The sequence below is a fragment of the Cibotium barometz genome, chromosome 57 (assembly GCF_041138505.1).
Source record: "Cibotium barometz isolate CiBa-2024 chromosome 57, ASM4113850v1, whole genome shotgun sequence".
In the NCBI taxonomy this organism is placed as follows: Eukaryota; Viridiplantae; Streptophyta; class Polypodiopsida; order Cyatheales; family Cibotiaceae; genus Cibotium; species Cibotium barometz.
This window is the reverse complement of record NC_141102.1, coordinates 12981025-12999161: the sequence shown is the minus strand read 5'-3', so window position 1 is coordinate 12999161 and position 18137 is coordinate 12981025. Positions and strand designations below refer to the sequence as shown.

At 40.4% G+C, this 18137-nt stretch overlaps 1 protein-coding gene across 1 annotated transcript; it reads right to left on the bottom strand.

Annotated features, from left to right (window-relative positions):
- Positions 1 to 13752: 13752 nt before the first annotated feature.
- On the bottom strand, positions 13753 to 17722 carry LOC147606444 (uncharacterized). Its single transcript, XM_086791758.1, has 2 exons — positions 15038 to 17722; positions 13753 to 14375 (listed from the first exon to the last, which is right to left on the bottom strand). The coding sequence occupies exons 1-2, from the start codon at positions 17688 to 17690 to the stop codon at positions 14050 to 14052; spliced, it is 2979 nt and encodes a 992-aa protein (XP_086647884.1). The 5' UTR covers positions 17691 to 17722; the 3' UTR covers positions 13753 to 14049.
- Between the last annotated feature and the right edge of the window lie 415 nt (positions 17723 to 18137).

Below are 18137 nucleotides of genomic sequence, written 5' to 3'. Positions count from 1 at the left end.
AAGAATATTAAAGAAAACCATGAAATCACATCTTACCTCTTGATTTTCCTTGCTTCTTTATCTTAGAAGGAATCCCCCAACCAATCAATTGGTTTAGTATGTTGAGAAGAAAGCTCCAAGGATTGTTAAAGAGAGAGAGGAGCTCCAATCTCTCCAAAAGTAGAGGATTTTTAAGGGATATTAGAAAATATCATTATTTTAATGTAATACTCGCATGGTATAGCTCATAGATTTTTTTTACAAAATACTAAGGATCTATTTATAGGTGAGGGAGGCCACTAACTAAGTCCAACTAAGTTCTAGAATTTTCGAGCTTCAGTTTGGCTGAATTTGGATAAGATTTGGATCAGTTTGGCTCCCTTTTTTATTTGGTTTGATACAAGAGAGAGGAGAGATAAAAATATCACAATTTTTTTGACTTAAAAACTCATCCACATGTGTGAAATAGGCACCTACCTCAAAGGTCTCCCCCTCCTTACCAAGGTGTCAAAAATTCATCATTTCTTCAAAATATCTCATTTTTTTTAGTAATATCTCTTAATTTTTAACTAATAAACCTTGTACTCAGTCAACTCTTCATCTTATGTGAGCATTTACTCATATTTTTGGTCCATAGGAACCTTAATTGGACCATAATCTAGAAATTTTTGAAAATCTAGACCCTTAGGCTAAGGTCCCTTATATCATTTTTAATTGATTACTAATGCCCATTGGAAAGTTCATTTTGAACTTCTATTTTTCAAGGGAAACCATTTTAGACACTAGGAGGATTTTTATATCCAAAGATACCTCAATTTTAGATTACATCTCTCTAGATATTTTCTCTCTCTAGGCCAAAACAAGGTAAAACAAGATCTTTCTTCTATTTCAGAGGGGAAAAATTACAAGATCAGAAGGGGAGATTCTTACACCTTTACACCTCAAAAGCTGGAGGGAGGAATCATACATGGATGGCATGTTATTGCCAATGTGTGGAAATTTCTTTTGTCTAAATATATTGAGATTGATAGTAGTGTGTAGGTTATGTTAAAAACCCATTATTTTTGCTATAAATATTTTCCCAAAATTTTAACTTATTTTCTATAGTTCTAGGTTCTTAAATTTGAGATTTTTTTTTAATTTGACAGACTCTTGGATCTCACGAGTTTTGGATGTGGAGTGTTCATGCAAGAGCAATCAATATTATTTTGAATAATTCAGTTACTCCTAATGATCCAAACTCTCCACCCCAAGGCAAGCCTCATCATCTAAGAAGAAGAAGAAAATGCCTGTACATTCACCCCACTAAAGCATTTTATGTTTAAGAAAGGAACTCTATATAAAGAAACCAAGGGTGCTCCTCAATAAGGCACTCATAAAGAATCCAAGGGTACTAAACCAGGAAGTACCTCAAAGAAAAGTGGTCCTCAAGTGGGTGCCAAGAAGGGCATTGGCAGAAAAGCTAAGAAGGAACTCAAGTTTGCTGGTAAGAATAACTAGAAGCAGTCAAATGAAAAGGGCATGGAGACAAAGGAAATGGACATGGAGACAAAGGAGGCCACAAAACCAGAGGAGACAAAGGAAAGGGACATGGAGACAAAACCAGAGGAGATGGAGAAAAAATTGGAGGAGATCAAATAGAAAGCTTCATTCTCCTCCCTATTTATTTATCATTGTAAATATTTGTAAATTTTCTTCTAATTTTATAATCTTTTTTGTAAAGATTGAGAAATTCTCTTCTCATTTTATCATGTTTTGTAATCAGAACACATTTATACTTAAATTAATTTTCAAGGTAGGAACATGAGTTTGTAATAGGCTAGCTATGGTTTTGAGATATTGTGCCACAATTACCTTCAAATGTCATATCATGACTCAAGTACATCTCTAAAAGGAAAATATTAGAACTCTATGAGGGCTTCATAAAAAAAATCCTAATATTGTAATTCTAAAAGAACTTCATAAAAAATTCCAAAGGCACAGTAATCACAAGATAAAACTTTTCATTGATGAATTATGTAGGTAAGTTTATAAAATTGGTTTGAGTGGAGCCCAAGATTTGAAGGCAAATAATAATTCTAAACAAACTTCACAAAAAACTCCAAATAGTTCTTATTAAGTCATGCTTATACCATCAGATTCCCAATCAGCATCTACCAAGGTCTTCGACTCCATTCGCATTTGAATTTTTCTATTCTTCACCTTGAACTGTGCCCTACTTATATCCTCATTTCCCATAATATTGAGGTGCTCCCGTCAAGAGGCAAAACAACTTATTCATCTGCTTGCAATGGGACCCAACTACTATTTTTCTTCATCCACCGTTCGTAATAAAAGATAATGTATAAGGTAACACGAGCTTTACGATATTGAAATGTAACACTGGACTCTACTATTTTGTACTTGAATGTATCATCCTTATGTTGCCCCTCTACAATGTTCCACTACTCTCCAAGCAAGGCAACCATGTTATCACACCTAGTACTTTCTTGCACACACACATGGTAAGTATTTGTGGTAAAGTAAATTGATTCAACATCTTAGCAAAAAGATGAATTGGGCATACCCAATTGAGACCCACAGATTGAGATGGCTTTGCAAACTTCAAAGATCCTTGTATGTCACAAAGCATCTTTGATTTCATGACCATAACCGTCCAAGCATCAGGAGTTGGCCATTCAACAGAACAGAGGAGAAGAGATGTGAGGATCTCTAGCTTACCAAACCCACCGTCATGCATTGGCACCACATAGGAGTTCCGATAAAATAAGATCTTTTTCTTAAGAAGGTATGCACTAGTTTTACAAGAAAATAATGCCTCACCAATGTCTACATGGAGTGCCTGAAATGTTCCGGTAAGGCTTTGTAATGGTTGGTCCTCTGCCAAGTTGGAAGGAAAAATATATGTAACCCAAAAATAAGATCGTTAAACATGAAAGATGTAGCTATTGTAATATCTACAACCCAAAAATAAGATCATTAAACATGAAAGATGTAGCTATCATAATATCACATGCCTCCTTCCTTCCCTATGATACTTACAGTTTCATGAGAATCAAGTTTGTTAGTGAGGATGGATGTCTCATGCCGTGTACACATGTTGTATAATGGCCATCAAGTCTCCATTGCTCAATTTTTTGAATCCCTGTAAATGACCCTTCCAATGAAGCTCCATCACATCTCGTCGTCAAACTCGGTGTGGACCAATAGCAGTAGGTTGCAGGAAAACCCAAGCACCCTTGCGAAATGCCTCTCTCACCCAAGCACCATCATCGTCCCTCTTGTTGTACAACAAGATCTCCTCAATCTCATCTTTTCATCTTCTTCGTGGTGCAACCATATTAATTGTGAAGCTATAGTAGTGAGATTAGGGTTGGCCGATGAATGAGTTAGAGAAAGAAAAAGCGAAGATGCTATGAAGATTAGGGTTTTGGGCTTGATGGATATTGAAGAAATGGAAGAAGAAGAGAGGAAGGTTAATGAGAGTTTAATTTGGATGTTCAAGAGGGAAAGTGGACTTGAAAAAAGAAATTTTTAACGATAATGAAATTTGAGATGGGTTTTTGGGGGGGGAAAGTGACTTTTTGGGAGAATCTCAAAAATTTCAAAATTTTAAGGATTTTTTGGGACCACACTACTTTTTGAAAGGGACAAGTGTAATTATTAGTGTTGAAAGCCTAGTCCCCCTCCCTACAGCCTAGTCTCCCTCCCTATATTTAAAGGAGACCAAATATGCACAATCCTCTATTCCTATTGGTCCATTACTAATTGCTTTCATCAGCAAAAGGCCCAAAATATGTTCAAATCTCCCCTAATGAATCTACTAGAGCCAACATTTGATGGATGTGTCTCCTCCCTTTTGGAGAAGGAGAGAGAATAAAAGAAAGCAATCCAAGCACAGTTGAGCATGCATTATTCAACAAAAGCAATCCAAGCACAGTTGAGCAGCACAGTTGATCATGCATTGTTCAACAAAAGCAATTTGAAATTTCACAATTGTGGTAGGAGAAAGGGCACTGCAACAAGCCAAAGTGTAACTACTGCAACAAGTTTGGGCACAGTTGATCATGCATTGTTCAACAAAAGCAATTTGAAATGTCACAATTGTGGTAGGAGAAAGGGCACTGCAACAAGCCAAAGTGTAACTACTGCAACAAGTTTGGGCACAAAGAAGAAGATTACAAATTAAAGAAAAGCAAATGCAACTTTATGGGGACTACTTCGACCACACCAAGTACGAAGAGACCCCTAGAGATCAGCTCTTCTAAAGAGCAAGGAGACAAACACCACCACTACCTTAGTCATCTGTTGTAAAAGAGGGGTCACCATATGAGTAGACACCCATCTTATCATTTCATGTTTTTTGTTGTGTGTATCTACCCGACCACCTGAGAGTAGCCAATATGTAAAAGGGTAGGAGAAGGGTGTGTGTGTGAATGAACTTATGGTCCACTGATGGTTTGAGGGTTCTACTCTTGTTTGGAAACAAGAGTGGCCCACCAATCTTTTGGAAGAGGGAAGGTAAAAAACTAATGAATTATGAGTAAAATTCATTATTTTTGGCACTTGGGAGAGGCAGGGTAACAGTGCAAAACACTATTGAATTTCAACGAAGGGGAAGGCTTCTATTTATAGGAAAAGGTGAGCTTCTAACCAAGCAAACTGATTCTAGAATTTTCCTGATCAGTTTGGTCAAATTTTGACCATTTTTAGGTCAGTTTTGCTCACTTTTTGGATCTAGTTGAAATAGGAGAGAGGAGAGATAAAAATATCTCATTATTTGGGAGTTTAAAACTCATTCAAGCATGTGAAATAGGCACCTCCTTCATGAGGGAAATTCCCCCATACTGAGGTGTCAAAAATGCATCATTTCACCTAAATATCTCTCTTTTTTAACTATTAACCTTGTCCTTAGTCAACTCTTCATCTTATGTGAGTATTTACTCATTTTTGGGAAATTTTCGTTTTATTATTCTATTTATCTCCTCCCTAAATTTGGATGAATCTTATTGGTCCATAGGAACCTTAATTTAAAATTTCGAAAAAATCTTCACCCCCAGGATAATGCCTCTTGAATAGATTATACTTAATTTCTAATGCACCTTTTGGAAATCTTTTTGAACTTCTATTTCAGGGGAACTTATTTTAATAAGAAGAGGTATTTTTCCATCCAAAAATATTTAAAAATTGAATTACCAGTCTCTAGAAGATTTTCTCTCTCTAGGCCAAAACTAATAAAAACAAGATCTTTTATATTTCTGAAGAGGGATTTGACTACAGGGGAAGATACTGGACATCATGAGGGGCTGGGGGAGGAATCTTACAATGGACTTGACCACATGGATATGTGTATGAAATTGTTATATTCTTGAGTACATGTGTCAGATATTTATAGTAGCACTACATGTGAGACTACCCATGGACTCATGGAAGCGACCACATGCATATGTGTATGAAATGGTTGTATTCTTGAGTACATGTTAGATATTTATAGTAGCACTACATATGAGACTACTCTCATGTCCTTCTCACTGGGGGGAACTTTTTTCCACTAAGTGAGATCCCTCTGCACCCTCCGTGCACAGGCGGAAGTAGCACCCTTATTCGCGGGGTAGGGTTTCTCACTCGGGGCCTCACCCACGAATGTCCGGGCACGAGACTAGGCGGGTCATTCTGAAAACCAAAATCGGGAAAATTTTCCATGCCGCCCGGAAAGCGGGGACGATTCCACCTTTTTGAATTTTTCTTAACGAGTTTTCTAACGAGATCAATTCTAAACTATCCTTCACCTGAGTAAACCAGATAGAAGGAAACTATCATTGTTTGATCATCTGAGTAAATTCAATGCTTTTTTCCTAATCAAGATCAGGCACAGCCGTTGATCCACTCAATTGAGAAATTTATCAGGGAATTAACTCGCTACTCGAATCCTAGCGTAATCCTAAGATTTTTCAGTTTGATTATTAAAATAATAGGCCCTTAGGTCATGGGCTTTAAGATCCCCAAGCTCACATTGCCCACAGTCGCCTACACACGGCGAATGAGCTGTACGATTGCAGTAGAAAAAGTGCACCGGCCTGCTCAAGGCACAATGGCACGATAGAGAGGACAAAACCAGCGATTGGCAGTATGAAGATAAACGCCCGGGGTTCTTCTACAACTTCTTAGTTGGAATCAAGCCAAGATCAAGTGAATCCATATGTACATTATCATATGTTTAAAAATCAAGTATGAGTATTAACCACTTTATAGGTTAACATGATTTCTCCTACCCAACCTATCATAAGGTGCTTTCCCATTTTAATCACATGTAATAGAAGCTTATATTTTGTAAGATAGAAGTGGGCATTGTAAAGTGACCTTATCTTGAGCTTAATGCTAAATAATGAAAAACAAACTTTGTGTCTTAAGGCTAGAACTAGTGGCCCAGGATTATTTTTCAGTTATTATGGCTGCCCAAGTGTGAACACTAACCATTCATATAGCCATTTATTTAAAATTCATTTTTAACATTGAGCAATGCAAATTCATTCTCTTGCAAATGAATGCGTGTGAACTCTCCTTGTTCTTTATTCTTCGTTGTTGTGTTTTGTTGGATTCTTGGATTCTTGATTCTTGGTTTACTTAATTCAATAGGTTTGAGTGTAGGCTTCTCTCTCTCACGAGCTTCTTCTCCACCCACCTCTTGTGAGATAGAACCACCACAAAGGCTCTTTTTTTCACCACTATAGTCATGGAAGCATTCCAATACTGTGGATCAATCAACACCATCTAGCTGGTAGAACAAAAGCCCTAATTTTTGCTACCATTTCATTGGTGCCCTAAATCGACCTCATTCCACCATTCTCACACACCAAGCTCTCTTACTCTAATGATTAGCGCCTTCATTAGCGTAATCTTACTTTAGCCCTTTTTTGGCTTCCTTAAGCCTAAATTTTATCCTTTTTTCCTTTTCACACGTGCTTCCATACGCGACCTTCTAGGTCTCTTAGCATGAAGTCACCTAATGAGTCACGCAACTCCATAGCAGACTTTAGCTTTCATTGAGTGCAAGCTATCTATTGTTTGTGCTACTGCCTATAGATAGTCCATCTACACTACACACTAAACCTAGATGCCCTTCTTGCATCACTCCATAGCCTTACTAGAATTGTTTTTATAGATGAGTGAATAGAGAGAGAGTGTGTATCTAGTGTTTCACGGGGCCTATCGTCGTGAAATAGATAGGATACCCACTGTTAGAGATGGATTTTTAAACCTTTTTGTCGATAGGCAGGGAGTGTGACTTGGGTAGGGAAGCCCCTTTCTATTTCTAGTTGCTCCCACCCTGTTATGGTAGCAATGCATATCTATCCAATATGTTGTTGACTATGGGAGGATGCCTAACCATCAAGAGATCCCATTATACTTTGTGAAACAATTATATGCAGAGTTTATTTTGGGACATCAGGTGGACTACATAGACCATTGACCTAGTGGTGGTGCTAGCAAAGGACGTATGTAGGACAAGCATCCTAGGAGACCTCCACCAACCCTTCATGTAGCTTAGGGGGAGCCCGTTTTGGTGCCCTTGTCTAATGTCGAGGAACTTATTAGTGTAGATGTGCATTCAGCTATATAGAGAGCATCCAGCACATGGTGAAGCTTTTTAACGATCTAGGACCCCACTTATCGATGAGGTAGTTCTCTATTTTATGGTATCAATAATTTCTTCAAATTTTTCTTTATGCATTTGGTAGATATATCATTAAAGGTTGACCTTTTGTGTAGGAACCAACATCTGGGACTACCGATCCAGTCGCATCTCATACAGATTAGAGTCTCACAGCACAGCTCCTGCAAGCGAGAGAAGATCTCCACCAGGAAAGAGTAGAGCTAGATCACAGAGCTCTAGTAAGCCAGAGCAAAGCTATACTAGTCTAGAGAGATCTAGATGAGAGCAGAGCTAGACGAGTCTATAGAGCACACAAGAGTGCAATTGGGAATATGAGAGGGCTCCAACAAAGCTCCATTAGGCAAAAGAAAATCTCCATCATGAGAGAGAGCAGAGCTAGAGCAGTCTAGAGAGCATGCAAAAGTGCAATCAGAGGATACGAGAGGGCATTTTTTTGATGAGGTGAGGCTCTGAATCGCATAGCATCATCGTTTTGAGCACTATTTCCATCAAACACAATTGGTATTTCATGGTAGGGGAGTGTGGTCAACCCCCTAGTTACCTTACATCCTCGTCAAGCCACCACTGACATCAAAGGTCAACGTCCTTTTGCATGCCATGCTCCCACCTACCTAGTTTGCATGGTTTCCCTTGATGCCACTAGGTTCAATGGATTGGGATACTTTTTTCACCTATCTTGCATTAGTCTCTAGTTGGTGCAATGAGCCAATATCCCATTTGCACATATTTGGTGGATGTGGCGACATACAGAGTTTTGGGCTTAGATGATCTCTACCCCAATACACGAGAGATCGATCCAGCAAATGATAGGCAGGCCAATCTCATGAGGATCTGCACACTATAGCACAATAGTTGTCATTTGTGCTTTTTTCTCGCTAATCTCCTTATTAGAGAGAGGAATGGCAAGATAGGAGTCTGGGGTGGCAGCCTAGTCAGGCAATGACGTGGGAGTTCAAGGTTCAAAAACCAATTCTAAAGTGGTTTTTGGGAATGCTCCAGACTTCTCTCTCCTGGGCAGGCTTGTGTGCAGTGAATGTGCATCACTCCCTTCCTCACTGAGCTCTCACTTAACATGCAGACATGAGAAGAACTACAAGATAATCATTCACTACATAGTAAAAGTTAACACGACAAGGATGGGTAATAACATGTGTTCCCTTAATCCATTCCAAAAGTATTACAAGTGGGATAGAAGATATTTGTAATAATCTGACACATTACAAGATCCATGACATGACACTCAATTAACATTACAAGCTTACAAGGCTACACTGTAGCACACAGATCATAAGTCTACACATGCACACACCAACACACTCTCCTCATCCATCTCTCTTTTCTGCAATAGTTGATCACTCTTTTAAGTCATTCCTTCTTGATCTTAGCAACGGCTCCAAGGTGGTTATAGTCCGTTGCCTCTACACATGTGACATCGAGATGGTACTCACGTCGTGCGTTGTGGGTTGACTGCTTTGCCACAACTGCCACTAACCCTTCTACTACTATTGCGCACAACCAGGTGCAACACCTAGCACGCTCGATGATAGAGCTTGTGCTTCTAGACCAATTCCCTTGATAAACTTGCTTGAACTTGAAGAACATCGCTGGGGGGTGTGATCCAGAACGTAAATTTCTTCACAGTAGGTGGGTTCGGTAGAGCTGGCACACCGACATATCTTCACTAGAGATTCTACAGCTAGACTACACCAACTAGTCCACACCTACCAACTCCTCTTAGCGTGTTCACATTATGGACCGCTTGTATATACTCTATTATGTGTGTTAGTCACTTTATCTTCTTTGTGGACCTCTTTTGTTGTGTGAAGGAGAAGAAGAATTTTCAGTCACTCACCTTGTTTGTTCTCTTATAGGGTGTGTGAGTGTGAGTGTGCAGTGTGTGTGCTTGTAAGAGCTCAAGCTCTCTTCTCCCTTGCATCTTTTCACTCCCCCTAAATTCTTGGTTTAGCTTGGCACTAATTCTAATTGTCTTGGGTTGCTGATCATCCCCTAAGTTCACCTCTTCGAGCTCATCTTCTTGAACTCTGATGTTCCTTTTCCTAAGCTCAGCTTTCTCTTGCTTTAGGGCCACCATGGCTTTTTCCTGTTCAGCTTGCAATTCTTCCACATTGTCTTGAGTGCCATCTTCCTCTTTATGAGTGCTCTCTTCACTCAATATCACTTCAGAATGAGTCGTGTCCAGAACCTCTGGGTCATACCTCTACACAATCCTGTCTATTTCCACTTCAAACAATGATAGTAGATCTGCATTCTCCTTCAAATTTTTCTCTTTTTCATCACCTTCTACCCCTTCTAGGTAGTTTAGGACCCCTCTACATGCATTGGTCGGCTTGCCGGGTTTAGCTTGTATTTTCCTACAACTTAAATGTAGACTCTCCTTTTACCTCTCCTGATTGTGATCTTGTCTGTCTCCCAGTTATGCTTTATCCTTTCCCTTTTGAGCCACGGTCTTCCTAGGAGCATGGGATATGCACCTTCTATTTCAGTCATCTTAAGAATAATGAACATGTTAGTGAAGGCACATCCTTCCACTTCTATCTGTTCTCCTTTGATTATCAAGACAAGTTTGACCCTTCTCTGGTTAGTCATGTGAATGTGGAATAGAGGGGGCTCCATGTCAGTAATCCCTAGCTTTTCAACCAAGATATCTGATATTATATTTACCCTTGACCCTCTATCCAGAATGACCTCTCACCTCTAATCTTGATGGTTACTTCTAGAACATACATATCACAGTCCTAGACTATCTCCACATTTCTACATTCAGCTACATGGTGTTCTAGTTCCTGCACTGGCTCCGCACCAAATTCTCATTCGGCACTATAGTTTGAAGCATCTTTTGCCTATAATTGGAAACCAAATTCAATATTTTATCCAACATGATGTTCATTTTCATCCTGTGATGAGATCCCCCCATAGGTCGTATTCCCTGCTGGCGTGCCTTGACTTCTATAAATCCTTCTTTCTTTCTCTTTTTCTTCTCTTTTTGTATTCCTATTTGGATTCCCTCCATATTTCCTTCCTTTTCTTCTCTCGAGACACTTTTGTTGCCCTAGTTGGCATTTCAGCATTGGCTTCCTTCCTAGGCCGATCTCTTCTCTTTTCTTGAAGTTTTTCCTGTCTAGATTTTTCTCTAGATACTCTCCCATGGGCGGGCTTTCCTACATTGTCCTCACCATTCCTTGTGCACTTTGCACTAACTTGGTGATTTGTTCTCAGACCTTTTGTTGCCCTACCCACTGTTCTGGTTCCCTTGCCAATTCCAGCTCAGCATTCTTGCCTGTGAGTATCTTGACAAGTCCTTGTGATCTTATCACGGCCATAACTTCTAGTGGTTTCTCTTGTTCCTTTCCTGCATCATGGTCCACCTTTACCATATTGATAGCTGCATCATTTCATGCTAGGTTTGCCTCCCTTTTCTACATCACGGTCCACCTTTACCATATTGACTACATTATTTGCTGTTGGGTTTGCCTTCCTTTATGGCCTTGCCTCCTGCAGTTTCTGTTAATGGCGCTAAAATATGGGGCAATCATTTTGTCTATGCCCTAGACCATTACAGTAGAAGCAAGCTCCCCTTGGGCCAAATATTCCACCTCCAAATCTTCTACCTCCTCTTCCATATGGTCTATTGATTTGAGGTGATTAGATACTTTATCCATGTACCATGCCTTGGTTAATAACGACTCATTAATAGTGACATAATTCAAGAAAGGTAATATAATATTCAAGAAATGAAAATACATAACGTTGGGAGGAAATTAGTTAAATGGATATAGAAAGGTAATTAAGAGATCAAAAGGAGAGTTGACCAGAAGATTTACTAGAAGGCAAAAATCTTGGCTAGATGGTATGGTTTTAATGCTTACTAGCACAACCCATTGTAAATCAACTTTGTTGCTATTTATGAAAATAAAAACTTCTTTAAGTGCTAGCAAGTTGTATAGAACTTTGCTAATATTGGTCTTAAAGCATTGAACAGCATATTAGATAATTTGGGAAAAATCCCATTCCCATTTGAAAAATGGGAGCATGGTGAACTTGTCCAAAAGTTTGTCAAAACCCCCTCATGTGACATATCATCGGAAGAGTAGAATCTAAATCTATGATCTCCGACAAATTTGGAGTTAGTATGTTTAAGATATGTCCAAAACTATATGGAGTAATTGATTCCCAAAATGTGAGATTTTTCCCAAATTACCTAATATTGACTTAAATTTGAAAAAGTGATATTATAAACTATACTTTGCTAATTTTGATCTTAACAGCATTGAAAATGTGACATTATAAACTATAATTTATGATATAATGTACCATGCTTTTACTTAGATAGTAAACACAAAGGCAAGATGAATTATCTTGTAAAGAAAGAGAACTCATGGAAAAATGATGCATATAATTTTCATAGTTAGTTGAGGACCCACATGAGAAAGACTAGCCATTATTATAATCGGATTGGTTTGTAGAATTCAAATTACGAAGATAAATAAATCCAAGACTAAAAAAAGTCCCAAGGTCAATTGCCTTATTCAAATTGAACAATACCTTGGCCAAGAGTAAGGAGTTTTATTTTTTAGTGTAATAGTTATAGTATTAGTCATCAACAACCTTTGAAAATACAAGGACGAAAACATACGTCGGAGAAAACCTAGTTAGAAGCCATTTAATTCAATAAAGTATAGTTGCCATGCCTCTAGGTGTCGCACTTCCTAGAAAACCCTCATGATTGGCATGTCTCTAGGGGCCTCACTTCCAAGAAAACCCTCAAGGCTCATGCCATGTCTATGTGAAGGTTAAAAACAACACATCTAGTATAAATCTTTAGAAAAATTATAGATATCATTTTACATGACTAACAATGCATACTGATGAGATAAATTTTGACACCCCAAAATAGTCAAATATATTGGAGACCAATAAAAGAGACCATTTGAAACACTATATGTACACTTTATAAGAGACATTGTCATGTGCACTTGGGTAATATCATGCAAATTTTAAGTTATCCCAAGTGGCAAGACTAGAAAAAGTCCCAAGGTCAATTGCCTTATTCAAATTGGACAATACTTTGGCCAAGAGTAAGGAGTTTTATTTTTTAGTGTAATAGTTATAGTATTAGTCATCAACAACCTTTGAAAATACAAGGACGAAAACATACGTCGGAGAAACCTAGTTAGAAGCCATTTAATTCAATAAAGTATAGTTGCCATGCCTCTAGGTGCCTCACTTCCTAGAAAACCCTCATGATTGGCATGTCTCTAGCGGCCTCACTTCCAAGAAAACCCTCAAGGCTCATGTCATGTCTATGTGATTCAGAAGGTTAAAAACAACACATCTAGTATAAATCTTTAGAAAAATTATAGATATAATTTTACATGACTAACAATGCATACTGATGAGATAAATTTTGACACCCCAAAATAGTCAAATATATTGGAGACCTATAAAAGAGACCATTTGAAACACTATATGTACACTTTATAAGAGACATTGTCATGTGCACTTGGGTAATATCATGCAAATTTTAAGTTATCCCAAGTGGCTATTTTTATGTTCTCCCAAGTGGCTTTACATAGAAAGTCAAAAGCAAGGATTCCAATAATGGCACATTGGACAATAAGAAAAAATAAAGTACGCAAGGAACGCAGTAACTTTCGGGTTTCAAAAATTTGAAGGCCGACTTCTTTAGCCTTGAACTCTTCAATTTGAACATGTTAAGAATTATTCATTGGAAATTTCAACAATTGTTTGTTTAAAATGGCCTAAAAATGACTTAGAGTTACTTATAAAAGGAGCAAATTCTTGGTTGTTATGTTTCAAAGCTTTTAAAACTTGTGTAAGGCATAATATTTGATCATTATGCATTGATATATTTCAAAATAAGTAGCAGCATAATAGCAAATAGGCATACATATGAGGTTGGATTTAAGGTGATGTGCAAACTTTTCACATCAACATGGCTGCATAAGTTGGGACATACAAGGAAACACCATTTTAGAAGTATTGTTGCTTTGGGATAGAAAAATGGGATAAAGGTTAAGAGGTTTCTTCATGTTGGGAATGAATAAGTTGAGACTTGGTTGGGAAAAAGTGAGTGTTTTTTTCTTAATTTCTCCCCCATTATAGAATTGGGAAAATATTTTTTTTTTAAAGTTGGGCGTTAGGAAGCGGGCTTAGTACCCATGGGACCCCCCTTATCCCACAAAGCAGGGGCAAGCTTCAATCGGTACACAAGGGTGAGGCATCAATCGGGGTAGCCAGCAGGTTCGAACCCATGACCTGGGTTTTGACAACGAAACACCTTAACAACTGAGCTACCGCCCGATGATAAAATGTTTTATTTTTAAGTAATTTCTCCTCGTGTGAAATCATAAACTTCAATTTTGCGAGGCCCCGCGAAGGAGCTCCACCACGTCACGCATGGAAGGCCGCCTTTGTGGCAGAGTGCTAGTGCAGAAGAGGCCAATCTTGAGCACCGTCACCATGCTCTCCCTATCACCATCCGCCACGTCAAGCCTGCCGTCGAAGACCTGCCATATATTGCCCTCATTGGACTGCACCAGCCGCCTCACCCACTGCACCAGATCCACTCCTTCAAACTCCTTAATGCTCGTCGGCCTCCTCCCTGTCACCAGCTCCAACACCACCACCCCATAGCTGTACACATCGCTCTTCTCGTCCACCTTCAGCGAGTATGCATATTCTGCAACGAATTTTTTAAATCATCCCTCCATAATTAGATCTCTCAGTATATATCATGCACATGCAGTCACTAATCCAACCCGTTTACGATACAATATCATGCCTAATCACTCTAAAGCTCTCCTTCATTTCGACTGTACATCTCACTTCATTACAGATTCAGAAAGCCACTATTTTGCTGCATCCCTTCATGATTAGAGATTTCTCAAAAGCAATATGCGATAGAAATGATCAAAGTACCTATTCACAGCTAGCCGTTGATTAGATTATCGAAGACCCTTCCCTTGGTTACTAGAGATAATTAACGTCATAAGTCCCAAGCGCAGGGTTGGAGATGATCTATATGTCTATTCTGAGACGATTCAGCCCTTGATAATTAGATCTATATTCCCTTTCACTAATCACTGACACTTGCATGGATTAGATCTATCCCTTTCACTTATCACTAACCCTTGCATGGAGATTCTTCAAGTCAGGCCTAGAATAGGGATGACTAAACCCACTAATTATCACAGCTAGTCTTGTTTTACGGATAATGCAATTATAATCTACGAGAAGTAATCTTGGTATGCACAATAATACCACCGCTAAAACATTGCAAAATTTGCTTTAATAATTGACTTATATTGTAAATTAGAGTGATAATTAAACATGTTGATGTACCTGGGGCAATGTAGCCAAAGGATCCGACCACACCAGTCATATTGGAGCCGGCTAGTACGCCTTTGAATGTCTTTGCCACGCCAAAATCTGCAAGCTTAGCTTGGAAATCAGAGTCTAAAAGGATGTTGTTGGACTTGATGTCTCTGTGGAGGATGGGGGGGACACAGCCATGGTGCAAGTAGGAGAGCCCCTCTGCAGCTCCTAAAGCAATGTGAAAACGTGTAGCCCAACTGAGAAGCTGGTTGTGAAAAGATTTGTGAAGGGCATCACCTAGGCTACCATTGGGCATGTACTCATAAACAAGCAGCTTGGCCTCCTCGCTCACACAACAGCATAGCAATTTCACTATATTTTGATGCTTGATTTTGCCCAATATGTCCATCTCTGCTTTGAATGAAGAGGTCTGATGATCCCTTATCCTGCCCTTTGGAGCACATAGGAGCTTCTTCACAGCCACTATTGCCCCTCCTGCAGGGAAGCTCACCTTGTATACCTTCCCACTTCCCCCACACCCTATCACATTCTTCTCCTCCAATCTCCCAAACACCTCTTCTTCATTGAAATCTAGCCTTTGAAAAGGCACAACTTTCCATTTATATTCAGTAATTACCCCTCTCTTGCCCTTTAATCTCCTTCTAGCGTAAATCATCCTTGCAAGGACCCCACACAAAGCTACTCCACAAGCCCCAAGCAATACAATGAGAACTAGAACTTTGGCACTCTTTTTCCTATGCTTGGAAATACTAGTTGCCACACCACACGAAGACTTAGAGAAGCAGAGTAATGGGTTTCCCTCAAAACTACTGGAATCTAGATCACTTGTCAAAGACCCCGGGACTGTCCCGGATAGATTGTTGTAGGAGACATTGAAGAGCAAATAGGTATGGTTTGCAAAGGCAATGGGTATGCTTCCATTCAAGTGATTTAAGGAGAGATCCAAGTAATTAAGGTTTGGTATTAGGCTTAATTGAGAGGGTATTGGCCCGGAAAGCTGATTTTGAGATAGAGAAAGGGAGTTAAGGTGCTGGCAATTGCCAATTGATGTGGGGATTTCACCAGAGATTGAGTTAGAGGAGAGGTTTAGTGTCTCTAAATTGGTGAGGCGGCCAATTTGGGAAGGTAGAGATCCAGAGAGTTTGTTTTGGGAGGCAGTTAATGTGGTTAAGTTCCAGAATTGGCTGATTTGGGTTGGAATGGGGCCTTCGAATTGATTTGAATCGATGCTGAGGACTTGTAGGCTGTAATTAGATGAGGAGTTGGGCATAGTAATTGTACCTGAGAAATTATTGTTTTGCAGCGTGAGTACTTGTAAGCTTGGAAGCGTCCATAGCCCACTGGGCACGCTGCCGGAGAGCTGATTTCCTTCAACGCGGAATCGGACCACACTCCGGCAGCTGGCGTAAGTTGTCGGAATTCCTCCCGTCAGCAAGTTGTTCATCAGAGAGATGTATTCCATGGTGTTGGTGTAGCACAGGTGAGGGGGGATAGAGCCGGTGAAGGAATTGTTGCTGATATCAAACTGAAAAAGCCTCGAATGCAAGCCCCATTGCGAAGAGAGGTTACCGGAGAAGTTGTTGTTGTAGAGTACGATAGTGGAGAGGTTGGCGAGGGTGGCGAGCCCGTCCGGCAAGGTGCCGCTGTGCTGGTTGTCATAGAGTTTGAGTAGGTATAAGGAGCTGGAGCTGAGGTGAACGAAGTTATCTGGCAGGCTGCCGGAGAGGGAGTTGGAGTGAAGGTCGATCTCAAGGAGGTAAGGGGAATTAGATAACGAGGGTATTGGGCCTGAGAGACTGTTTTCGTAGAGGAAGAGGAAGGAGAGGTTGGTGAGGTTGGTTAAAGAGGCGGGGATGGTGCCGTAGAGATTGTTGACGGAGAGGTCGAGCATGGAGAGGTGGGCGAGGTTGGCGAGACTGGCGGGAATCGAGCCCACAAGGCTGCAATTGAAAAGTTCAAGGCTATTGAGGCTGGCGAGGTGGCCGAGCTGAGATGGAATGCCGCCGGCGTGGAAGTTGGAGTAGGAGAGGTCTAGGGTTTGCAAACGGGAGAGGTTGCCGAGCTGCGGGGGTATGGCGCCGGAGAGGAGGTTCCCTTGGAGAAGGAGTTGGGTTAAGTTGGGTAGATTGCCAAAGTCTGCTGGGATAGGCCCTTCGAAACTGTTGCCCTGTAAGCTGAGGTACTGGAGATGGGAGAGTTTGGAGATGTTGGAGGGCAAAGGCCCGTAGAACGAGTTCAGGCTGAGGTCCAGCACCGTGAGGAGGGAACAGGAGTACTCCAGCAAGAAGTAAGGGAAGCTCTGAGAGAACCAGTTCAAGCTCAGGTAGAGCTGCGTGAGGCTGGGCAGCTCGCAGAGAGGCGTCGTTAGCGTGCCGTTGAGGTTGAAGTTGGTGAAGTTGAGGCCGACCACGGTGGAAGAATTCTGACACATAACGCCCTCCCACGAGCAAACGGACGCCAAATTGGCGGGATTCCATCTCGTGAGCACCGCATCGTCGCCCTTCTGCAGCCCCTTTTTGAACTCGAGAAGCGTATTGGCCTCTGCCGTAAGGTTATAAGCAGCGGCGCCGCCACCGCCTATGGCGAGCATGCAGAAAACTAGCGAAAGGAGAGAGACTAGGTGCTTACGGCCGGCCAACATTGCGACTTGCTCCGCCATGGAACCTCCCCTTGCATGCTTAATTGCTTCCTGCATCAATCCTCGCACAAAGTTAACTACACATATATTGACGGTAGTGCACACGCAGCATTCTCCCTCTCACATTTTCCCACGTTTTTCAAAGCTCCCATATTCTCGCACGTTTTTCAAAGCTCTCCAAAGTCCACACAGGCTCATGACTCATGAGAGTCACGAGTCAGCTGAAATTTGAAGCCTTCAGAGTCCATCAAAGCCCTTCAAAGTTCAAACCTGGTGCAAATTGAAGGCCACTATTTAAACTTTAATTTTTAGACAAATATATATATATATATATATATATATATTGAAGGTCAGCCTAGTTTATGGCCTTCACATTGAAGGTTAGGGTAGGCCTTCAAATTTCAGCCCTAGTCACGGCTCATAGATAATTATTGGGCTCATGACCCGTGAGAGTCATGACTACTCATT

Excerpts from the sequence above, each read along its gene's own strand:
- LOC147606444 (XM_086791758.1), bottom strand. The coding sequence starts at position 17,690 with ATGGCGGAGCAAGTCGCAATGTTGGCCGGCCGTAAGCACCTAGTCTCT. Across the intron at positions 14,376-15,037 it reads CTTTGGCTACATTGCCCCAG|AATATGCATACTCGCTGAAG; the intron begins GTACATCAACAT and ends AATTCGTTGCAG.